Source organism: Prinia subflava, chromosome 20, assembly GCF_021018805.1.
Source record: "Prinia subflava isolate CZ2003 ecotype Zambia chromosome 20, Cam_Psub_1.2, whole genome shotgun sequence".
Taxonomy (NCBI): Eukaryota; Metazoa; Chordata; class Aves; order Passeriformes; family Cisticolidae; genus Prinia; species Prinia subflava.
Genome location: NC_086266.1, coordinates 1,568,473 through 1,589,343, shown reverse-complemented (window position 1 = coordinate 1,589,343; position 20,871 = coordinate 1,568,473). Strand labels below are relative to the sequence as shown.

General features: G+C 44.8%; 1 protein-coding gene across 1 annotated transcript; it reads left to right on the top strand.

Annotated features, from left to right (window-relative positions):
• The first annotated feature begins 227 nt into the window (after positions 1-227).
• Positions 228-18,684, top strand: IRS4 (insulin receptor substrate 4). The gene is made up of 2 exons (XM_063416886.1): positions 228-3,886; positions 16,366-18,684. The coding sequence occupies exons 1-2, from the start codon at positions 400-402 to the stop codon at positions 16,368-16,370; spliced, it is 3,492 nt and encodes a 1,163-aa protein (XP_063272956.1). The 5' UTR covers positions 228-399; the 3' UTR covers positions 16,371-18,684.
• The last annotated feature ends 2,187 nt before the right edge of the window (positions 18,685-20,871 follow it).

Sequence of the window (20,871 nt, the reverse complement as noted above, 5' to 3'; positions counted from 1 at the left end):
TAGCCCCGCCTCCCCGACCAGGGCGCAGCGAAGCCCGCCCCTCCTCCCTGCTCCTCCCGCTGATTGGCTCGCTGGCGAAGAACTGCCGTTTCCTATTGGCTCTGCCGCTGCCACTCTGGCGCGCGGCCCGGTCGGCTCGCCGCTGCCCCCTCGCCCCGCGCGCCCCGCCCGCCGCGGCCCCGCCCCCGGCGGAGTCACGTGATGTTTTCGCCGCGGTGCCGCCGCCGCCGCCCGTGAGTGCGAGTGGCCGGAGCGACCGGCGGAAGCGCGGACCGGGCTGGGGGCGCAGGAGGCACCGCCCGTTGCCCATGCGCCGGGCGCTTCTCCGGTGAGCGCGGATTCCCGCTGCCCGCCCTGTGGCCCGTCCCCGGCGGCACCGGACCCTGCGTGGCCCCTAAGATGGCGAGCGGGATGAATGGCCCGGGCGGCGGCGGCGGCAGTGGCGGCGGCGGCGGCGGCGGCGAGGAGGAGCCGGGGGCCCGGCACACGGGAGGCGGAGCCGCGCCCCAGCAGGAGCCCGGCGTGCTCGGCGCGGTGGCGGGCGAGGGGGAGCCGGCGGCGGGCGAGGGCGGGCGCTGCCCGTCCCCTCAGCCGCACCACCTGCTGCTGCTGCTGCGGCGCTCGCCCAGCGCCTCGCTGTGCCCGGCGCCCGAGGCCGCGCCGGGCCGGGCCGTTCCCTCAGCGGGCCGCGGCGGGCAGCCCCCCCCGGCGGGCCGCGGCGCCGGCGAGGACGTGAGGAAGTGCGGGTACCTGCGGAAGCAGAAGCACGGGCACAAGCGTTACTTCGTGCTGCGGGCCGAGAGCCACCTGGCCCCTGCCCGGCTGGAGTACTATGACAGCGAGAAGAAGTTCAAGAGCAGCCTGCGGGCGGCGGGGGCCGGCGGGGCGGCCGCGCTGTGCTGCCCCCCGCCCAAGCGGGTCATCCCCCTGTACCAGTGCTTCACCGTGAGCCGCCGCGCCGACGCCAAGCACAAGCACATCATCGCCCTGTACACCAAGGACGAGTACTTCGCCATGCTGGCTGAGAACGAAGCGGAGCAGGAGGCCTGGTACCAGGCCATCAGCGAGCTCATGAATCAGAGCAAGAGGGGCTTCCTGGAGCAGGAGGACCATGCCGATCAGCAGGTGGACGAGGATGATGAGCACTACGGGGCCACCCTGAGGCCTGGCACCGTGTTCAAGGAGGTGTGGCAGGTCAACGTGAAGCCCAAAGGCTTGGGACAAACGAAAAACCTCACTGGAGTGTACAGGTTGTGCCTCTCCAGCAAGGCCATCCACCTTGTCAAGCTGAACTCCGAGGTGCCCTCTGTTCACTTGCAGCTTATGAACATTCGCCGCTGCGGACACTCAGAGAACTTCTTCTTTATTGAAGTGGGCAGATCTGCCTCCATTGGACCCGGGGAGCTCTGGATGCAAGTGGATGATTCGGTTGTTGCCCAAAATATGCACGAGACCTTTCTGGATACCATGAAAGCTCTAAAGGCCTTTGCAGAGTTCAGGCCCCGAAGCAAGAGCCAGTCCTCTGGTGGTGGCAGCGGTACCAATCCCATCTCCTTCATCACCACCAGGAGGAACTTGGGCAACCTACCACCCAGCCAGACAGGCTTGCAGAGAAGATCTAGAACTGAGAGCGTTGCTGGAGGGACTCCTCCTACCACCAAAAGCAACAACTCCTATCGCTTCAGAACGTCCAGTGAAGGAGAAGGAACCATGACCAGACCTTTCAGGTCAGTGACTGGGAGTCTGATCCACCTGAATACTGCAAGGATGAATTTGGGCCGGCAAGAGGGGAGCGCAAGGTACGTGAGAGCTGCTTTCAGCTCATCTTACCACACCAGGTCTGCTTCGCTGCCTGTTTCTCATTTTCCCTCCACCACAAGTCCCATCAGTGTTTCTTCCAGCAGCGGCCATGGTTCTGCTTCGGACATGCTGACCAGGCCTTCTAGCTCATCTGTTTGTGGTTCCCCGAGTGATGGGGGATTCATCTCTTCTGATGAGTATGGCTCCAGCCCTGGAGATTTCAGGTACTTTAGAGTGAGGAGTAACACACCAGATTCCCTGGGAAACACACCACCTATCAGAGAGGAGAACTGCCTGAGTGAATACATGTCCATGAATAAGCAACAGGGAGACGATGGCTCAAGAGATGATTATATGGAGGCTGAAAAATGTTTCAGGAAAAGAACTTACTCTCTAACAAAGCCGACTTCTGTAGCAGTGCAGCAGAAGACAACACAAACTACAGCTTTGTTGGATGAAGATTCTGCAGGAAATCACGGACGATTACTTTACTCTGAAACACCAAAATTGAAAGATAACCATGAATTGGAGTACAGTGACACTAACCTTGATTCCATGAGTAACCAAAGCAGGAATAAAGCCAGGGATGATGGGTACATGCCAATGATGCCAGGAGTTGCATCTTCTCTGTCCAGCACCAGCGATTATTTGCCAATGACTCCTAAAAGCATGTCTGTTCCAAAACAGATTAACAATTCGTGGTCACCATCTCAGGTTGACTCCCGAGGCTATATGATGATGTTTCCAAAGGACAGCTCTTCACCTGTACGGAGTCCTTTAACTGGATTTGCTTCTAAAGGAAGTAATGAGAAGATTGTAAACAACGAGTATATGGATATGTCACCTGGTAATTCAGTTCCAAAGCACCCCAGTGATTCAAATTATATTCATAGTGCTTCAGTTTCCAAAGGGTTTAGTTCATATTTTTCTTTGCCCCGAAGCTTTAAGGCGTTATCAGGACAAAATGGTGACCACAGTGAATATGTTCCAATGTCTTCACCTGGAAAACTCTTGTATGATGCACCAGAAAATGTAAAGGGGGGCAGCAGTGAGACTCTGGCCAATGGCATCTCTAAATTGCCAACATTTAAAGGTTCAAATGAAGGACTTGTGCAGAGCAGGGCTGCCAGGCCCACACGGCTGCCCCTGGGTACGAGGGGGAGTAACACCATCCCCAGGATGTACGATCGTACAGTTCCACCCGAGCCAGCGAGTCCTGGTGAATACATCAACATCGACTTCAATGAAAAGGCGAGTAACACACCCTATTCCCTGTCTGCAGAAGGATCTCCATCCTCTCTGGGCTCGAGCAGTGACCACAGACAGTCTCCGCTCTCTGATTACATGAGCGTTGACCTGGATGTGCAGTCACCGAAAGCAGCGAAGGAACTGTCGAACTCTCTAACAGATATTTCAATTTATGCAAGTTCCAGTATTCCTAGAAACCAACCCAACCCTGACTATGCCAGGCTTTCATTTGGTGCTGCCTGTGTGAGCACGGCGAGTAACAGGACTGATGACTACACCGAGATGACGTTCAACATGGCAGCAACACCACCCAGGCCGTTTGCCGCCGAGTCTGACAGTGCTGTGAAGATCGATAGCCCTTCTTCCATCGTTAACAGACTCTGCATTGTTGATCGATATGCTGGTAGCAGTAGCTTCTCTGTCCCTAGCTCTGACCCTCCTGTAGGCCCCAAAGTGATTCGAGCTGACCCTCAAGGCAGGAGGAGACACAGTTCTGAAACGTTCTCTTCTGCTGGCACCGTGACAACCTCATCCTCTTTCTTTACTGACAGTAGCAAAAGACACAGCTCTGCCTCATTCGACAACGTTTGGTTAAAACCGGATGAGAACATTTCTGACGGTCAGGAAGGCAAAATGTCCAGGGATACCTCAACTGGATTTCAGAATGGCTTAAACTACATCGCTCTGAATTTACGGGATGACCCTGTGAGCTGTGAGGCGAGCACGACAGCGCCAGGCTGCCACCTCCAAAATGGTACTTCAGCTTTGGACAGTGGGGCTTACGTAAGCATAGACTTCAGCAGATCAGATGGGCTCAAGTGTAACGCTGCGAGAAAAGGTTGGTAACTTTAAAAGCACTTCCCTTTCATGCTTGCATAAGCACAGGCATTAGATTGTCTGCTTAGCGCTGTCTTCAGAGTGGGGTAAATGCTTTTTATAATCTCCTGTGTTATTCTAGTACAACCAGTTTTGTTGTAGTGCAGCATTTGAACTGCCGAGCAGGAGGGAAAGGGAATGTGGTCCTCGGCCTAAAGGATTATGTGCCTCTTCTAGGCAGTCAGAGGTGTTACCAAACTGTCATCTGCATTTTTTTTTAATTAATTTTGCTAACGTAAGCATTAATAGTATTTTTTGTTGTGCATTCTTCTCCTGAGGTTATGGTAGCTCTTGCCGTCACTTCTGCTTTTCTTTTTCCCTTCTTAGAAGTAGATGACTCTTCATTTTTTTTCCTGAGCTTTCAAATTTTGCAATTTGAAAGCTCAAAATGGTTGAGTTTGGTTTAGACCTCAAAATTTGAGGCTTAAATATATTTCTTGTTTCTTCTTAATGGTCGAGATACGTATTATAGCATTTTTTTAATATGCAAATCTGCCCAGATTGATTTATCTGAATCTCACGTGAACAGAACTCAGTTTTTTTTTCCCCCTTGAAGGTTTGGTGGCTCCTTTTGAGCTGTGGTGTCCTGAGGGCCTGGCTGGGCAGGTGGAGGGGGCTCAGCAGCCCCCAGGGCTCAGCTGAGGTGTGACCTTCCCTGGGCTGTGCCTTTTGTGCAGCAGCTGAGGAGGGCTCTGGGCAGAGTCTCAGACCTGGCAGGGGAAGCTGCTGCCTGTCAGTGATCTGACCCAGGCTGAGGTAAAGCAGTTTGTGCATAAAAATAAAGGTGTCACAGGTGAGGAAGAGAGCGTGGGACAGAGGAGGGACACTGCTGTGCTGTGATAAACTCTCGTGGTGGGAGCAGAGCCAGCACTCAGAGGAGCTCTGCAGAGCAATCCCTGCTTGGTGCCAGTGACCCACTGAAGTCCTCACAGGAATTCACTGGGACAAAACCAGTTCTGTTGGAAATGGTGCTGTCCTCTCTTTGCACATGTATGTATAATCAGTAATTGTTGGATACTAACTGGAAATATTTAATAAATTCCAATAGGAATATAATTAATATTTAATTATATTTAATGGTTGGATGTTGATACTTGTCTACTCTGTCCACAGATAAAGCAGTAAGGGAGCAGGCTGCTGCTGACTTTTACATTTTTAATATTTTCAGTTACACTGAAAGATTTTTTTTTCCTAGTTTTGCTTTAAAACTATTTTTCTAAAGGTAGAAAGTATTGCAGGAGCTTGAATTGCACAGCCTTTACTAGTGGAAGGTCCAAGCCTGACTCAGCTGGCATGCCATTCAGAGTCTGGCAGCACTGCTTGGGGCTGCTCAGAAATGTGTGGTTTGCCTTAGTGGTTTTTTTTCCTCTGCTTTGTTTAGTTGGTTGGAATCAAATTTAGAAGATGTTGAAAGTTGCCAGTCCAAGACGTGCTCTCTTCCAAAGTCAGTCTTTCAGCACTTCAAAGATTTGCCTGCTCAGTCTGCACTCAGAGGCACACTGATGGCTGCAGCTGACTTGTGTTTGTTTTTTCCTCTTTTGTTGTTTTTAAAAGCACCTCCAAAACCAGCAGAATTTTTAACTTGATCTTATTGCCCTTATGTGACTAAAATGTGTGTTATGAAATAAATTTTTTTACAAAACTGAAACAAAGCATAAAGATGTTTTCCTTTCAGCTGTATTGTAAATACAACATTGGAAAATACTTTACAAGAGATACTGTGTTTAGAAATTCTATTTGTGATCAGCATTTTGCTCACTATTGCTGCAGCAAAGAATCTACAGCTCTGTGCTTGGGGATTTTCCCTTCTCTATTACAAGTGGCAGAGGAGAGAGGCATAACTAATGCTGGTTTTTGTTGGGAATTGAAGTTTTCTGGAAATGAAATGCATTAAAATGAGGCAAAACCAGCTCTGTGCAAAAACCATGGGCTTTCCCACGAAATCAAGCACCTTCCTAGTCCTGAGAAGAAACACAAAATTACACAAGGCCTAAGAGTTTTCTGTAGAGGCAGTGTGAAATATTTCTGGTGTGTAGTAGGAGGTAGGTGGGGTGTGGACACTGGTCACTTATGGGGCTCATGAAGGGATAAACAGATTTTGGAATATTCCAGGCTAAAAGCAGCTTGCCAGGCTTGAACCCAGTGCTGGAAATCGGTGGTGTATATCTATTTCTCAGGAATTACTTAAAATTTTTGATCCTAAGGATGGCTGTTTATTTTCACATCATGTCTCTGTGCTATAGCAAGCACAGTTTTAGAGGTCTGTGTTCTTTAAACAGCTTATTGGTTTCCATGGTAATAAACCTTTTATTTTAATAATTAAAGAGTTTTCTGTCATCCAGAAAAACAGTTTCACATTGCATTAAGTGGTAAAAATGAAGCTTCACTCTTAAACCTCTTGCCTCCTGAAGAGGTGTCGTGTGCCTTTAGGTAATTGATATTTTTAATTCTTTTGGAGACTTAGCAGAACTGCTTGCTGTCTTTCTTACTGCATTTCACTTTTTCAGTCTCTCTGCCTGAAAAAGTGCTCTGTGGCTAAATCCATCCTTAAGGAAAATATTTGGCAGATGTATTTACCCTTTACTTCCTAGAAAGGAGCAATCCCATCTGTATTAATTTCTCTGTCAGGTAGAGAACTCCATCTCTTCTCTCTGAACCACAGTTTTATTGGAAGGAAAACACTTCCTGGCTTTGGATTGTTTGCTTTTTCGTTTGTTTTTGTTTGCTTAAGTGGCATATTGTGTTCTGTGACTCAGCTGTGTTCTGTGAACTGCTGAGGGTGGTGGAGTCATTTCCAATGCATCACTGCTCACTCATTGTAATTCCCAAACTACTTCTGGTTCAGGTTCACTGGTGTGAATCAAACTTTTTTTTTCCCCTTCTCCATTCATGACGTGTATGGAGGAGGGGGAGAGCACAAACCTGGAATGGTAACTTGTTGTTAAACTTTTTTTGGGGGGGTTTAGGCAAAGCTGAGCTCAGGTTTTATGTTGATAATGAACAAAAGAATACAAGATCCTGATTTTCAATGCTTGCAGTTGAAGGAGGTCATTAACAAAACAATTTCATCATGAAATTGTTACACAATATTGAAGCAAGTGGTTTGCAGTTTTGATTACATGAATCTGAGTCATGACATTTTGTGCTAGGAGTACAGAACACTAAAGCTACTTCAAACAGGGCTTAGCTAATGTACACCTTGTTATTGGACCTTGTAGAAACTAAGCAGGATAATGAGAATGGCAGTAATAAAATGCATAATGAGTCCTGGATAATACAAGTTTCTTCAGTCTTAATTAGAAATATTATACCTGCAAAGATACCCTGGACTCAAAAAAACAACTGTTTAGAATAAATGTGATGTTCAGCTTAATGACAACTCAGCTGTTTTACACCCACCCTTCAATCTTACCTGCTGCCCTGTGATACTCACCTGATACTCTAACACTGTTCTGGGATGTTATTCAAGATGTTCTCTAAAGTGCAGGATTATAATATAATTATTCTCTACCTTTTTAATCTCTCCTGTGCTGGGCTGGGTGAGAGAGCTGTGTACACGTTGTGAAGCTGAGAGGGAGGAAAACAACAACAGCTGTAAAGAAAGGTTACATTCCAAATTGTCCAAATCCTCTCTGGTAACTTGCATATTTCAAATGCAAAATCTTGAAGAATATAAGGAACAATATACACTTGGAGAAATTCAGAAGCTGAAAGTTTTAGCTATTACTAATATAGTAAATTACAGTTTATGGGATATGAAGCAAATAACCACTCCTTTTGGGTTTCTAAGTAGTGGTTTGAAAGTTTGTTTCAAACTGAGGCTCTTCTGTATTGGCAGAATACTTAAGGCAGGGGCCCATTTAAAAATAATTTGAGGAACTCTACTGCAGCACATCCAAATGCTGCTGTGTATCCTACATCTTTGAAGTAGTACTGGGATAATAATTCTTTAAAAAACCCAAACAACTCAAACCATTTTAATCTTGCTGTAACAGATGCCACTTGAATAATATTGGGTAACTTACAGCTATGCTTAAAAATACCCAGGGTAATTTCTTCTTGAGTAGTGTGTGAGCTGCTGAAGGCAGAACAGATTTTTGCCGTGTGGTGTGGGAGTGAGTTAATTATGACATATTTGACCAAGAATCAGTTTGGTTTTCCTTGTGCTTTGGTGACAAAGTCTGAGACAAGAATGTTCCCCTGCCATTAGAGGAGAATGCTTGCTTGGGGTCAGTGTTGAAATACTTCTGGAAATCAGCTTTCCAGACTTTAAATCCCTGATGGTGACATTTGTCTTTTTGAAAGTCTGCCACTTTTTGCCTGTACCTGTGTATAGGTGAGAGCATTGGCTGCAGGATGCAGGAGGTCTGGGAGTAACCCAGCGTGGGTTCAGAGTTCTTTTTGTGGTTGTTTGGGGGTTTGTTTTGGTTTTTATTTTCAAGTCTTTTGTTGAAATCTTAAAGGCATTATTACCTTTTACTCTTCCCTCGATAACTTCACGTTTTCCCCTCCTCCCTTGGTGTCTGAGCTCCCCTTGTTCCCTGTTGGAGGTGCAGAGGGTGGGCAGAGCTCCTTTGCTCTTTCCAGAGCTGTATTCCATGGAATTCCTGGGCTGGTTTGTCACCGGGAGTTTCTTTGGGGGTTTTGTATGTCCAGTGCCATGTTAGCAGTAGGTAGAGTTTGGGTTTGCTTTTCTCTGTGTATGGTCTTTTTTTTATGAAAGGATCTTTAAGACATTTTCGTCATTTTGATTGCTCGGGGGAGGATTTATACCTTGAGGTTTTGGGTGGTACTAAAAAGAGCTCATAGTGCTGTGTTGTGCCTTGGTGTGTGTGTGCTCTGTTTGTGGATCTGTGGTGCTCCCAAAACCAGGCTGAGTGCTGTTGATTGCGCTGACGAGTTTGTTTTTCTGGGCTGAAGAAGGAAACAAACTCCAGAGCTCTATTTTGGGTACTGTTGTGATCAAATGTGGCATTCTTCAACTCAAAGGAAAATGCAGTGATAAACTGGAAGGCAGGTGTGAGAGAGTCAAGCTTTTTTGAGCCTGGGGATATTCTATTCCTGCTGTTTTCTCCTAAAAATGGCCCATTATCTTAGGAGGATCCTGAAATATTGTGTGATGACTTGGCTGGAGAACTGTTGGGTGGTCCACCCTGAAAATTTGCTGGTTAACTTTTTTCACTTTAGGTTCTACAAATCACAGCAATCCCGTGATCAAATTGCACTGTTGTCCTGCAGGTTTAGGCAGTGACAAGGGGGAAATGGAGAAGTGTGTTCCACTTTTAATCAAGCCCTGCAACTCTGTGAAGGTCACTGCAGCTTAGGGATGGGTTATGATTTACTTGAGAGGCAGAGCTGTGATCAGGAAGGGATTTCTGACATACTTGAGGGCAGTGGGAAGACAAAGGTAAATGAGCCTGACTCATCAAAGGCGTTTCAGAGGTGTTGCTGAGTATCTTATCTAAACGATCTTAAACATATAGAAGTGTTTGGATTCGTGGAGATTTTGCTTCAGGTGCAGCATAACCCCAGGAGCAGCAGTGTCAGTAGACTGAGCAAGAATTTTCTGCCCTCCTCAAGTCATGAGCTGTATCTTAAGGGCCAGAGGTTGCTTATTTCCAAACATTATTTTCCTGTTGATTTAGATCGATGGTTGGATGCAAACTGAGACTGCACCTGTGTGTGTTTGTGTACCAGTGATTGGTGAGCTAAGTGTGAGGTCTAATCTTTTTTATTCTTTTTGAAAGAAGTGGCTTATACTGAAATTATTATAGTTACAATTTGGCTGTGATTCCAAGGTAAAGATGCAACTTAATGTGACTCAAGAAAATTGAAAACATTAATAAATTACTACTAAAGGTAAATAGGGGTTGTATTCACTGCATTGCATAGGTATGTTATGAACTTCTATAAATACCAAACTGAATTATTATTTAGGGCATGAAATAGGTAAGTATAGTCTTTCTTTTTGCTAGGGTATGAAAGGCTGATAAATACGCTGCCTACTTGGAGAAAGGTTTCCATTTCAGTAGAACAGAGTTTTGTGGAAGGACTGGGAATATCAAAATGCCTTTTTTTTTTCCTTCTGAAAATTGTAGGAAGTAATATCAAAAGGATTGCAAAAACAAACCATTAAAACTGGTTTCTGAATTTATTGAGGCACTGTTGAGGGATACTCTCCTCCCACAGGGAATGTGTGATTCTGTTCCTGTGCTCATGCCAGCCCAGTTTGCTTTATTGTTTTTGGTTCTTGCTGACCAGATGAATTTGCCATGTAGCTTTTTTTTCCTGCTGGATCTCCTGAGCCTGAATTTTTTTGGGGGGAACTAGAGCTTCTTCTTACCCAGATCTCTCAGGCTAGCAGGAGTTTGGGATGTTCTTGGTGCCAGTGAAGCAGATGTTGCATCATTGAGAAATGTGAACTGATTCATGCCAGCCCAAGCAGAGCTTTTCTCCTGAGCCCTGGGATACATCACTTGTATGAGACCCCTCTTTAAGCTATGACAAGCACTGGCATTTCTCATTCCTGCATGGATTTTTAAAGTTATCTATTAGAACAATTTGTAAGCTCTTTGCTTTTCTTGTAGTATATTTGCTGCTTAACAACATTTGGTTTTTGTTGTGTGAAATGCTTTGGGAGGCCTTTTTGTCTGTATTTCACCGTATGATTTTTTGGGGGGTGGGTGGGATTTGTATTTAAAGGTTTCCAGAACAAGATGTTTTTAAATAGCAGATTGTGGTGAACAGGAAATCAGTTGGAAATGTGATCAAAAAATGAACAGATTTGATCTTGCGGCCATTCAGACATGGCTGTGACAGAGTTTGTTAATGACAGCTCCAGTGGAGCTCCAGACAGGCTCTCTCCAGACAGGATCCCCACTTGTTGTGGAACCTGAACAGGTAGACAGGATGGAGGTCCCTGGGTGATGCCACAAATGTAAATGTGCTGGTCCCTCTCCTAAGGAGCTGCAATTTAGAGATGAAACTGGAGAGAGGATGAAACCTAATGTGCTGGGGTGGAGAGGAGATGGAGATCAAGGCTGCAGCCATGGGCAGAGTGCAGATAAGAGCCTGGAGGAGATAAGGGCTGCTGAGAGTGGCTGCAGCAGAGGAAGCTGCTGGAGGCCCTTGGAAGGGAATGCACATGGCAGGGAGCAGGGGAAGGTAGTGAGCTATAAATACAGCCGTGGTGATGGTTTCAGTGACTTGAAAAGGATGAGGTAAATGTCAGAACACAGGCCAGGATATTAATCTTGGTAAGAGGAATGTGGGTCAACGTGTGTCTCTCAGTTAGGAGCATGTCCCAATGTTTACTTCTCCTGTTTAGATGTGGAATGTGATGAATTTTTTTGTTGTTTTTATATCTTTTTCCTTTCTGTAAGTTAATTTTCCTGCAGACTCGTGGCTGGTAGGTTTGATGTGAGCAGAGGTTCAGGAATGCATCCCAAAACACAGGATCACCATTGCAGCATCCTTGGCACTTAATGTCCTGTGCAATGGGGCCTGTGTTCGTGGTGAGACCTCGCTGCAGAAGCAGCCAGGCTGGTGCTGCACTGCTGGTTCGTGCTTGGGGTCTTTTTGGGTGGCACCTCTGAGTTTCAGGCAGTTTTCTGGCACTGGAGAGGAGGCACAGTGGGGATGGTGAGCTCTAGGATTCATAACCACTGCAGCAGAGCATTGGAGCCCATCTGCAGGTCTGCATGGGAGCTGCTGGTTGCTGCTGCAGGGCTGTCACTGCAGCAGGGACACCTGTGGAGGCTGCAGTGCAGCACAGTCACTTCACAGGAGAAAGTTACTTCATTTCTGTGTCTGCAGATCAGGTTGAGCAGACCCTGCAGTGGTTTTGGGTAGAACTGGAGGTGGTGGCAGCATGGAGCTTGATTCACTGGTGAGGTGTGAGTGATTGAAATATTAATGTTGCCATGTTCCACAGGGTAGGCACCAAACAAGAGTTGGACACTTGATTAAATGTTTTCTGTGTTTAGAGTCACTTTAACTCTCTCAGCTCCCAAACTGCTGCTGGCAGCTGAAGGTGCCATCCTTGGCTCTTGGGCATGTCCTGAGGTTTCAGAAGATGTTGCCTCACTCATGCAGTCCAGTCTGAACCTTTCTTTTCCTCCCCTGTGTGAGCCAGGGTTTGGGGTGACCTGATATTAATGGAGAGTCAATAATGTCATAATTAGGAAATGTGAAAAATTGATGCATGCCACTGCCATGTGTGATAGCAAAGAGTGAGTGATAGCAAAAATACATTTATTTTTCTATGCAGGCACACATGAGCCTGCACAGGTAACTCTATGGGTGCGTGGCTGTGGAGGAACTTTCTGCCTTTGGCAGTCATTTATGGCACTAGAGGTGGAAGAGGAAGGTAGTGCTGAATGCTTGCAGGTGTTAATGTCTAAAGTGGTTGAGGAGAGGGAAGGGATGAATTAAAACAGGAGAAACTTCGTGTAGAAATGAAGTTTTGGGGAAAGGGGTTAGGAAGGTGGGGAGCTGTCTCCTTTAGTCCTGAGTGACCCTGCCCTTTCTCTTGGCTGTGTTCCTAAGAACAGTTTGGCTCCCTCAGGCCCCAGAGCTGTGCTGGCACTGCCCAGCAGAGGAGCAGGGCAGGGATGTGTGATACCTCCCACAAACATACACACAAGCCTCTGATTTCCTTATTTTCTTTTTTTTTTTTCAGCTTGGGGGATTTCTTAAGCCTGGTGTAGTTTGTCTGGTTTATAATTATTTATTTCTCTTTAATCCCAGTACTTTTGCACTGTCTTTGGTGCTGTGTAACTCCTGCATCCACAGCAGCCCAGAATCCCTCAGGCCGTGCTGCACACAGACCTCTGCCCCCTCTGGACCCTGCTCTGCACCAGCTTTGTTTGGCAGCTGGTGTGTGTAGTGGAGGAGATAACAAATCTTATCTCTTTTCTGCAGGCCGCTCAGGGTTGTGTAGATGCTGTGCCCTGCTCTGCCACACACTTTTCCAGTGTGCTGTACCACACTGAGTGTGGAGCTGTGCTGTCATCTGGGCTTTTAAACCCCCCTGTGATGTCCCAGTCCTGCTCTTGTTCCTCGTGGGGAGCTGTGTCACTCCTTGCAGGGATTTTCTGCCCTACTGAGGCTTCCCAAGTGTTCCCAAATATTCCAGCTCTGTTCTGGCTGCAGGGCTGTGCGTGCAGAGCTGTTTGCTGTGGCTCTTTGCTCTCCTTTGGTCTCCAGACACTCCTTGCTGCCCACTCTGCCCCCGGAGCACAGACACGAAATATTCCACTGGCACTGAGGGCTCCTGACCTTTGCAATGGGAGCAGAGGGAATTGCAGCAGGTGGGATTCTCAGAAGCCACACAAACAACTTTGTTTTCTTTGGCTAAAATTTACCCGTGTTTTCTGTGCTTCAGGTCAGGTGCAGTAACTCACACACTTGCTGTGAGAATGCTTTTTCAAAAGCAGAACCTTTTATTTCATTCTTCTGCAACGTGAAAATCTGAAATTTTGAACTCTGTTTCTTGAGGTGGAGAAGAGCTAATTTTTAGTGTTGTTGTGTTACATTGAAATAGAAATTTAGTTAAAAACCTCCAAATAAACAAACAAAAAACCCTCCAACAACTTCTTGTCAAGCTGTCTAGTTCAGTTTGAGTTGGTTTTAGACCTCTGCCAAAACTGCAGGCAAGTTTACTGATTCTAGGAACAATATCAGCAGAAGAGATGACATTAGGAGTGTGCACGAGGCCTTCCTAGAAACAACCCTGCTGTTTATTCAAACAGGGAAAAGCCACTGCTGCAGGAGATAAGGCATTTCTGCAAAGTGAGTAGGAATTATCTGAGAGCATTGGAGAGGTTTTTAGCTCGTGGAATTGCTGAGCACTAATAATAGCAAAACCATATTTTGAATGAACAATTGTGCATGAAGTTTATTTGTAGGAGTGATTTTGCCTTCTAAATTTTAGAAATATACCCTGAAGTCTAATTCACTGGGATACTGTTACCAGTTGCTGTGTTTAAATAGTTTATCCAGTGAAAAGTGGGTCATGCAACAGGGTTTTTTTAAACCAAATTTTGCTTTTTTTTGCTTGTGGGAAGTCAGTAAAATTATAGATACAACATACACGAATTAGCTGATTTGGAGCATCATCAGTCAGTTGTTGGCTGAAGAAAGTACAAGGAGAATGTGCCTTGCCAAGTCAGGATGTGTCTGTGTCAGGCTTTGGGTCACCAGGCACGAGTGAGGGATGCAGCAAGTGTGGCAGGTTTGGTTTGGATTTGTAGCCTTGGTGTCTGCCAGGTGTAAATTCAGAAGAAATTTGGCTTTTCTCAGGTAACACTGCTTCCCTCCTGCAAGGTCTAAAGCTGTGCCATTAAAATAAGAATTCCAGTGGGACAGTGGCATGGGGTAGTAACTGTGTATTTGGTAAGATTTGGAGCAAAAGAATAATTTTCACTAATTTATGGAGAATTTGGGTAGATGAGCCTCAGCCTGGCTGATGAACAAAACCCTTTAGGATGCCTCATTGTGTCCTCAGGTTGTGCTGGTTTGGTGTTTTCCTGAACAACAGGAATATTGTGTGGCCACAAAAAGTCTGGGGCTGCTCTGCTGCTTTTGATCTGCCTAAACCAGATTAATTCTGATTTCCCTCTAACCTGCAGTTCAGGAAATTGGGAACTTCAGCAGTGTTCTCCAGAAAGCATTAAGCTGTCTTAGTCTTTGACATGGAGATTTTAATAATTTCATTATCTTTAATTAATATCTTCTGTAAGCAAAGCTTTTATCCTTTTAGGAATCAATTGGAGAATTATGTCAGTGAAAGCCTTTCCTGTAAAAACAGGTATTATTTGGGATGGCTTTCTTTGAGGGAATTTTAGGGTATGTCTGCTGTGTTCTCAGAGCCTCTCAGTACGTTTCAGTGTCCTGACTTGTGTGGCCCTGATAATTCAGATGCAGGAAGTGAAGTGTAAATTCGGTATATTCTCATCTCATCCATTTTCAAGTGGAACACACTGGCTTTGCATCTAATGAATTACAAAAACAAGATCTCTGCCCCTAATTTTTATAAAACTGTGTGATTTTTGCATTGAAAACTTGCAGAGTGCTTTCTCAGTGTGTTCCTTAATTTGAAATAAAACAGCCCAGTGTAGGGTGCAGTGCAGGGAAAACCACTTAGAGCAGTTTATTTCTGGGCTGCCTCGAGAGGGTTTTTGCAGAGGTTTTTTTGCTGCTTGTTTGTTGCCATGATCAGTTATCAGATTTTATTTTTTTGGTAGACTGAGCAGATTTTCTTGGAAGAGCTCGTGACAGTCCAGGAACAGCTGTGTGTTTACACTGCAGGCAAAAGTTCTGTCTGATGTGGCCACCGAGTTTTATTTGGTGGCATTTTTGTTTGAGGCTGTCAGGGGAGTGCTGGGTTACTCTGAGAATTGCACCTCTTGTCTCTTCTAATTCACATCTCAGAATTTGTTCACCTTCTAGAAGAGCTTCTTCCTCCCTTTTTCTGACAGCTTCCTTTGCTGTTCAGCCAGTGCTGAGTTAAATCCATGCACAGGGGATCTGGAGTTAATTTGGCATTACCTTATGAAAGTTTTCAAGGCATTTCAGGTGTAAATACCGAGTTCTGCCCTATGGGATTGTCTGATTCAGCAGCTGGGCCTTTGCTCTTGAAAATGTTTTGGGGATGTGCTTGGAGAGATTAGAATAACTTGTCAAACAGCTTTCAGTGTGGAAGGCGTGGAGGAAAAACGTCCTGACAAAAGCAGAGACAGGTTTTGAAGTTCCTTTTATGTGAGCTTACAGGTCCACAGCAAGGAAAGGGTGGGGGGATGCTGCTAAAGTTAATTTTTATTGAGGAGAAGTTTAATAGAGAAGCTTTAACTGTTTTAATGTTTGACTTGCATGCATCACTGAGGTGTGATTCATTGCAAGCTGTGGTGCATATTTTCATCCCTTGGTCTTACAACAAAACAATATTTTTCTAAAGAGGAAAATGATTTCAGAAATAATAGCTTCAGTTGGTTTTTGTGAAAACAAAGCCATTGCTGACCACATCACACTCTGTGTGTACCAAGCAATGGCTTTTTGTAGTGATCTTACAATGCCTGTGAAATAACACAAACAGAATCTCAAGTTGTGGGTGTGTTTTGGCCGTTTCCTCCTTTAATTGAGGAAAACAAAGTTAATTTTGAAATCACTGAAATATTTGAAAAATGAGAAAGGTGAGGGCTGTGCAGGGTTAAAAGGGAGTTTGTGCTGAGGCAGAAGGGACCCCCCCAACCCTCCCTGTGCCCCCTCAGGATCTCTCACTCCCTCTGGGGATGTCCCTGCCTGTGCCAGGGACCTGCAGTCAGAGCTCTCCCTCCTGCCCTGGATGACTCCACGTGTTCCCCTCCCTGGAAAACAATTCTTTCCGACAGAACTTACATCTGAAATGTCACTGACTTTTCTTTTTTCCCCTCTCCTTTCCAGACTGATTGCATTGCCATGGAAACCATTGTTGGAAGAGAAGACTTTTCAGCTGGTAACTCCAGAAACTGTGTGGTGCTTTTGGAAGCAAAGCTCAGCTCCAGCTACTTTCATTTCCACCAGCACGGACATAGACACACATCCTTTTCATTCTTTTTTTTTTTCATAGACATTGGCTCTCTACAATTGAATTAATTTGAATTGACCTTTTTTCATAGCTGTGCTTTGGTGATGGAATTTGGTCCTTCATGTCATATCTATTTGGGAGGCAGTGTGAATGCTGATAGGAGATCCCTGGACGTCCCTTTCTTCTTCCTGCCTCTCCTGTTAATTTTTTTTAAAAGATTTATATTCTGAGAAGTCAAAGCTGGTTTCTGATTGTCTGTTTAACATGGGTTTTACTTCTCTGGTACATTAACAAGTGGTTAGCTTAAAACATGTATTGCTTAGAAATACTTTGGCAGTTCAGGATTTTTCCAGGTGACTGGGCAGAAGGAGGGAGGGAGAGGTGCACAGGAGCTTGAGGGGTGAACCCATGGGACTGGATGGGTCTGAGGAAAAGAGACCTCTTCTGCCTTTTTTTTCTTTTTTTTTAAAGGTTTTGCTTTTATGGTACAAGAGGTATTTCTTGAGCATAGGCTAGAGGCTTTTAAATCAAGTGTCTGTCAGAGCTTAAATGGAATATTTTTTTTTTTGCTCAGAATTTTGGTATGTACAAAGTAGGATTAATGGGCTGGTTGTCTTGTAGATTGTTTTTGTTCTTGTTTATAAATATAAATTGTGTAAAACGAGGTTTTTGTTCATGGATTCGAATGGAGAACTGCGGAGTCGTATCCAATGTTTGTGACTTCTGCATTAGACCTGTCAGCTGTAGCTTTTTAAAGGGAAACCACCCTAATTGATCTTACTTTTAATTTGGGACTATTTTTGTTCTTTCTTTCTGGCATAATGGGGAAAAAAAGGTAAAATGTTGGCTTATCAATTGTCTTTATCCCACTGACAGAAACGTGAACAATGACTATTTGACATTTTTAAAATAAGCCCTGATTTTTCTACAATTTAAGCGCTTCACTCTTGTACTGAAATTTTTAAATTTTTTTTGGTTGAAATGAGCTTAGCTTTTTAACACTGCAATTTAAAAGAGCATGACACTAGTCATTGGTACATGCAATGGATTCTGCAAGGCACTGACGATTGCTCCAGGGTTTCAAAGTGGTACTCACCAATAAATCCTCGTGCTGTGCTGCTCCCAGAGCTGGGAATGCTGCAGGGGCTGCTGGACACGGGCTGTGCCAGGCTCAGCTCCAGCACACACCTCTGATTTCTGGTACAGTTTGTAACAAATCAGGCACGGGTCTGTGTCTGAGCAGCAGTGAAATAAATGTGCAGGTCACTGAAACACCAGAGATGGTTTTTTTGGGAAATGTGGTACCAGTGAGTTCACACAGTGACAGGGTTCAAAAGCACAGACCTGGTTTTGATTCTGGAAGAGAAGCTTCAGTTGGTACAATTTACTTGCTGCTAAACATACAGGAATTAAAACCACGACCACTCTCACAGACCATGATACTGTCTTGCCATAGAGCTGTTGGTTGGTCTCATAAATGAATAATGCAATACGTAGACAGCTTTTTATAAAGCTTTACATCTTTTCTAAGAAATCAAAATTTGGATCAAGGTAGTTCTAAACATTTAAATGTGAAAGGAAAAGGTTGTTTTGAAGAAATTTGTTACATACTTATTTCATATTAGATTCCCTGAGGCTGCCATTGTACAATATACAGCACTGATTTAATACATGCTGAATAAATAAGTAAATGGGTAACCTCAAGTGTAGTGGTACAAATACTAATAGGTACGGCATAATAAATATGCAATCTTTTTGAATCTCTTAGTTTACAGCAACTAATTTATTCAGTATTGTGCTGGAAGAACATTTTCAGATGATGTAAAACATATCACTATATATATTCTACCTTCCAGCTACCCGTTTATGCTGCTGTATAGTACAAAAATACCAATGATAGAACAATGTTTGTCCTGTAAATTTAATTTGATATTGGACAGTTATTGTCTGTACAAACTAAAACATATATGGTTGAAACTGTTCATTATATTTGCTATTTCTGCTCCACAGATCTGTTTTAAAGTTGGGCTGATTGATCTGGCTTTGTCTTCCATTGTAAATATTGTTCTGTTGTTTTCTTTGTAAAACACATCGCGTCTGCGGTTTGGGAGACTGGCTTGAAGCTCTGTATAGTGTTTATATTTATCTGACTTGGCTTTCCATAGAGCTACTTGCAGTAAATACGTGTTCATGTAGCTCCGTGTCTGGCTGTTATTTTTAAACAAACTTCGGGGTTTTGCTGTCACACCTCCAGCTGCAGCTGCTTCTCCTGGAAGTGGTTTTGTCACCCTGTGTCCCTGAGGATTTGGGAAGTTTGAGTTTTGTTTCAGGGTAGTGATTCCCCATCTCTCCACCCTCCTTTGCCTTTCCACTTAGTTTAGAAGGTACATACAGAAAAACAACCCAAAGTTTCCTTTGCCATGGATTCATAAAGCCTGTGAACAATTAAGCTTTGGAATGGAAAAAAAAAAAATCAGTGCCCAGTACATTTTCTGATTTAAATGTAGAAAACATGAACAAAAAATTGCCACAAACTTCGTCCATGACTGGATATGGAGGATCAAAAAGTTCTAGTCCTGGAAATAATTTTTAGCAGTGAGTGATCACAAAGGGGCCTGACTTTAGGGCAGGAGGGAACAAGTGTGTGCTGCTGTTGTGTCCTTTGCAGTGACACTTGGGTTTTAAAGTGTCACCTCAAAAGATACAGTAAATGGGTCTTAATGTGTGAAACTCAGATAACCTCGTCATTTCAAGTAATGAACTCACCTGTAAAAACAACTGAAGTCAGAAATACCAACAAAAGGTAATTCCTTTTCAGATTCCTTACTGACATGGAGGATATGGTAAATAATGTGCTGTAGAAACAGGCTTTCATAGATGGGGATGTAGATAATCTCCATAAATGTGGGTGATTGCTGTGAAATATGTCAGATGAGACCTTTTTAAAAATTACATTAAAATTACAAATGCAAATGTATTGCATTTTTTTAATCCCTGCATCCTCTTTTGGCTATAGCAATGGTGTTTCCTCAAACACATCCATGGAAGTTTCTCCCTTTGTCCATGCAGAGCTGTGGAGCAGAATATCTCACAGCCTGCTTGTCAGGGAGACAGAAACTTTTACTGAAGAACCCCAGCAAGGCTTTGGTTCCTTTGGTTTCCTCCTGAGTTAATTCAGAGCTTTGAGCAGCAGCCTGGCTGTGAGGGGAGCTGCTGCTGGCAGGGCCAGCAGTGCCTGGAGCTGAGCAGGGACTGTCCCCTGGGCTGAGGTGTCCCCAGGCACTGCTCACCTGTGCTGCACAGGTAGAGTTAAGGATTTTTCCTCCCAAAGCTCGGGAGTTCCAGATTCTTACCCTACATTTGAAATGTGGAACACTCACTGCTCCCTGAGCTAATCACTGCCCCTGTTTCCCATTAGCAAGTGTCCTGCTTTTGGTTTTTTCTTTTTTTTTTTCACTAGACTAACCTGGAAAGACTGAATTATCCCAGCCTCTTGTGCAGCTTTCAGCTTGGGCCATGGCAGCAGAAGAATTGTGTCCAGCAGTGCTGGGTTAGCTGAAGCACAACTTTTGTGGGAAGGACCTGTTGGAAACACAAAATGCTGCTCCCAGCACGTCCACAAGTGGAGCTGAATTAGACAGGAAAGGACAAAGTGCTGCAGCCTTCAGAGCTTCTGCAGCATTTGTGAGGAGATCTAGTTCAGGGTATGGAGGTGCTGCTGCACTGCCCTGTGCCCATTTCACTTAGAGGTTGTCCTTGGACTGCAAAAGTTTCAATCCCATCTCAGCAGTGAATATGATGCTGAAGGAGGCTTTTTCCTCTTTGTAACAGGATTTCTAGAGGGGCTGAAAAGTCTGCCTTAAGCAGAAACTCTTTTTTTTAACACTAGAACAGTGTAAATCCAGCCTAGACACAAGATTGCTAAATCCTGGCTTTAGGATTAAAGTTAGTATTCCTTTAGAAAAATTGCATTTTTTTCTCTCATGGTTGTGGTTGTAGTTTACAGTGCCCCACTGGCAGCAGTTTACAAGAACAGGGCCTGTGCAGTGGGCAGGGAAGGGTGAGGATTCCCCTCCTCTGCTGGGCTTTCCTCCCTCCCTTCCCCTGGCAGTGCCACAGCTCCTCCAAAGCCACACGGTGCCCTCGAGTGGTGCAGCACAGCCCCAACAGCTCAGAGCTGCCTGCTGAGATCCACTAAAATCGCCCAAATCTGTGATGAATTAAGAGAACAAAAAGCTTTTGCAGAAACATACCCGAGATCAGGAAAAGAGCCAGAGCTGGTGTCCAGGGCTGCAGCGTGTTTAGGAGGTGTTGAAAAGTCTTTTAAGGCTCCAGCAGTCAAAGCAGTGTTTTCCTTTTTTAATAATAAAGCTGCAAACACA

Coding starts and splice junctions, on each gene's coding strand:
- IRS4 (XM_063416886.1), top strand. CDS start 400: ATGGCGAGCGGGATGAATGGCCCGGGCGGCGGCGGCGGCAGTGGCGGC.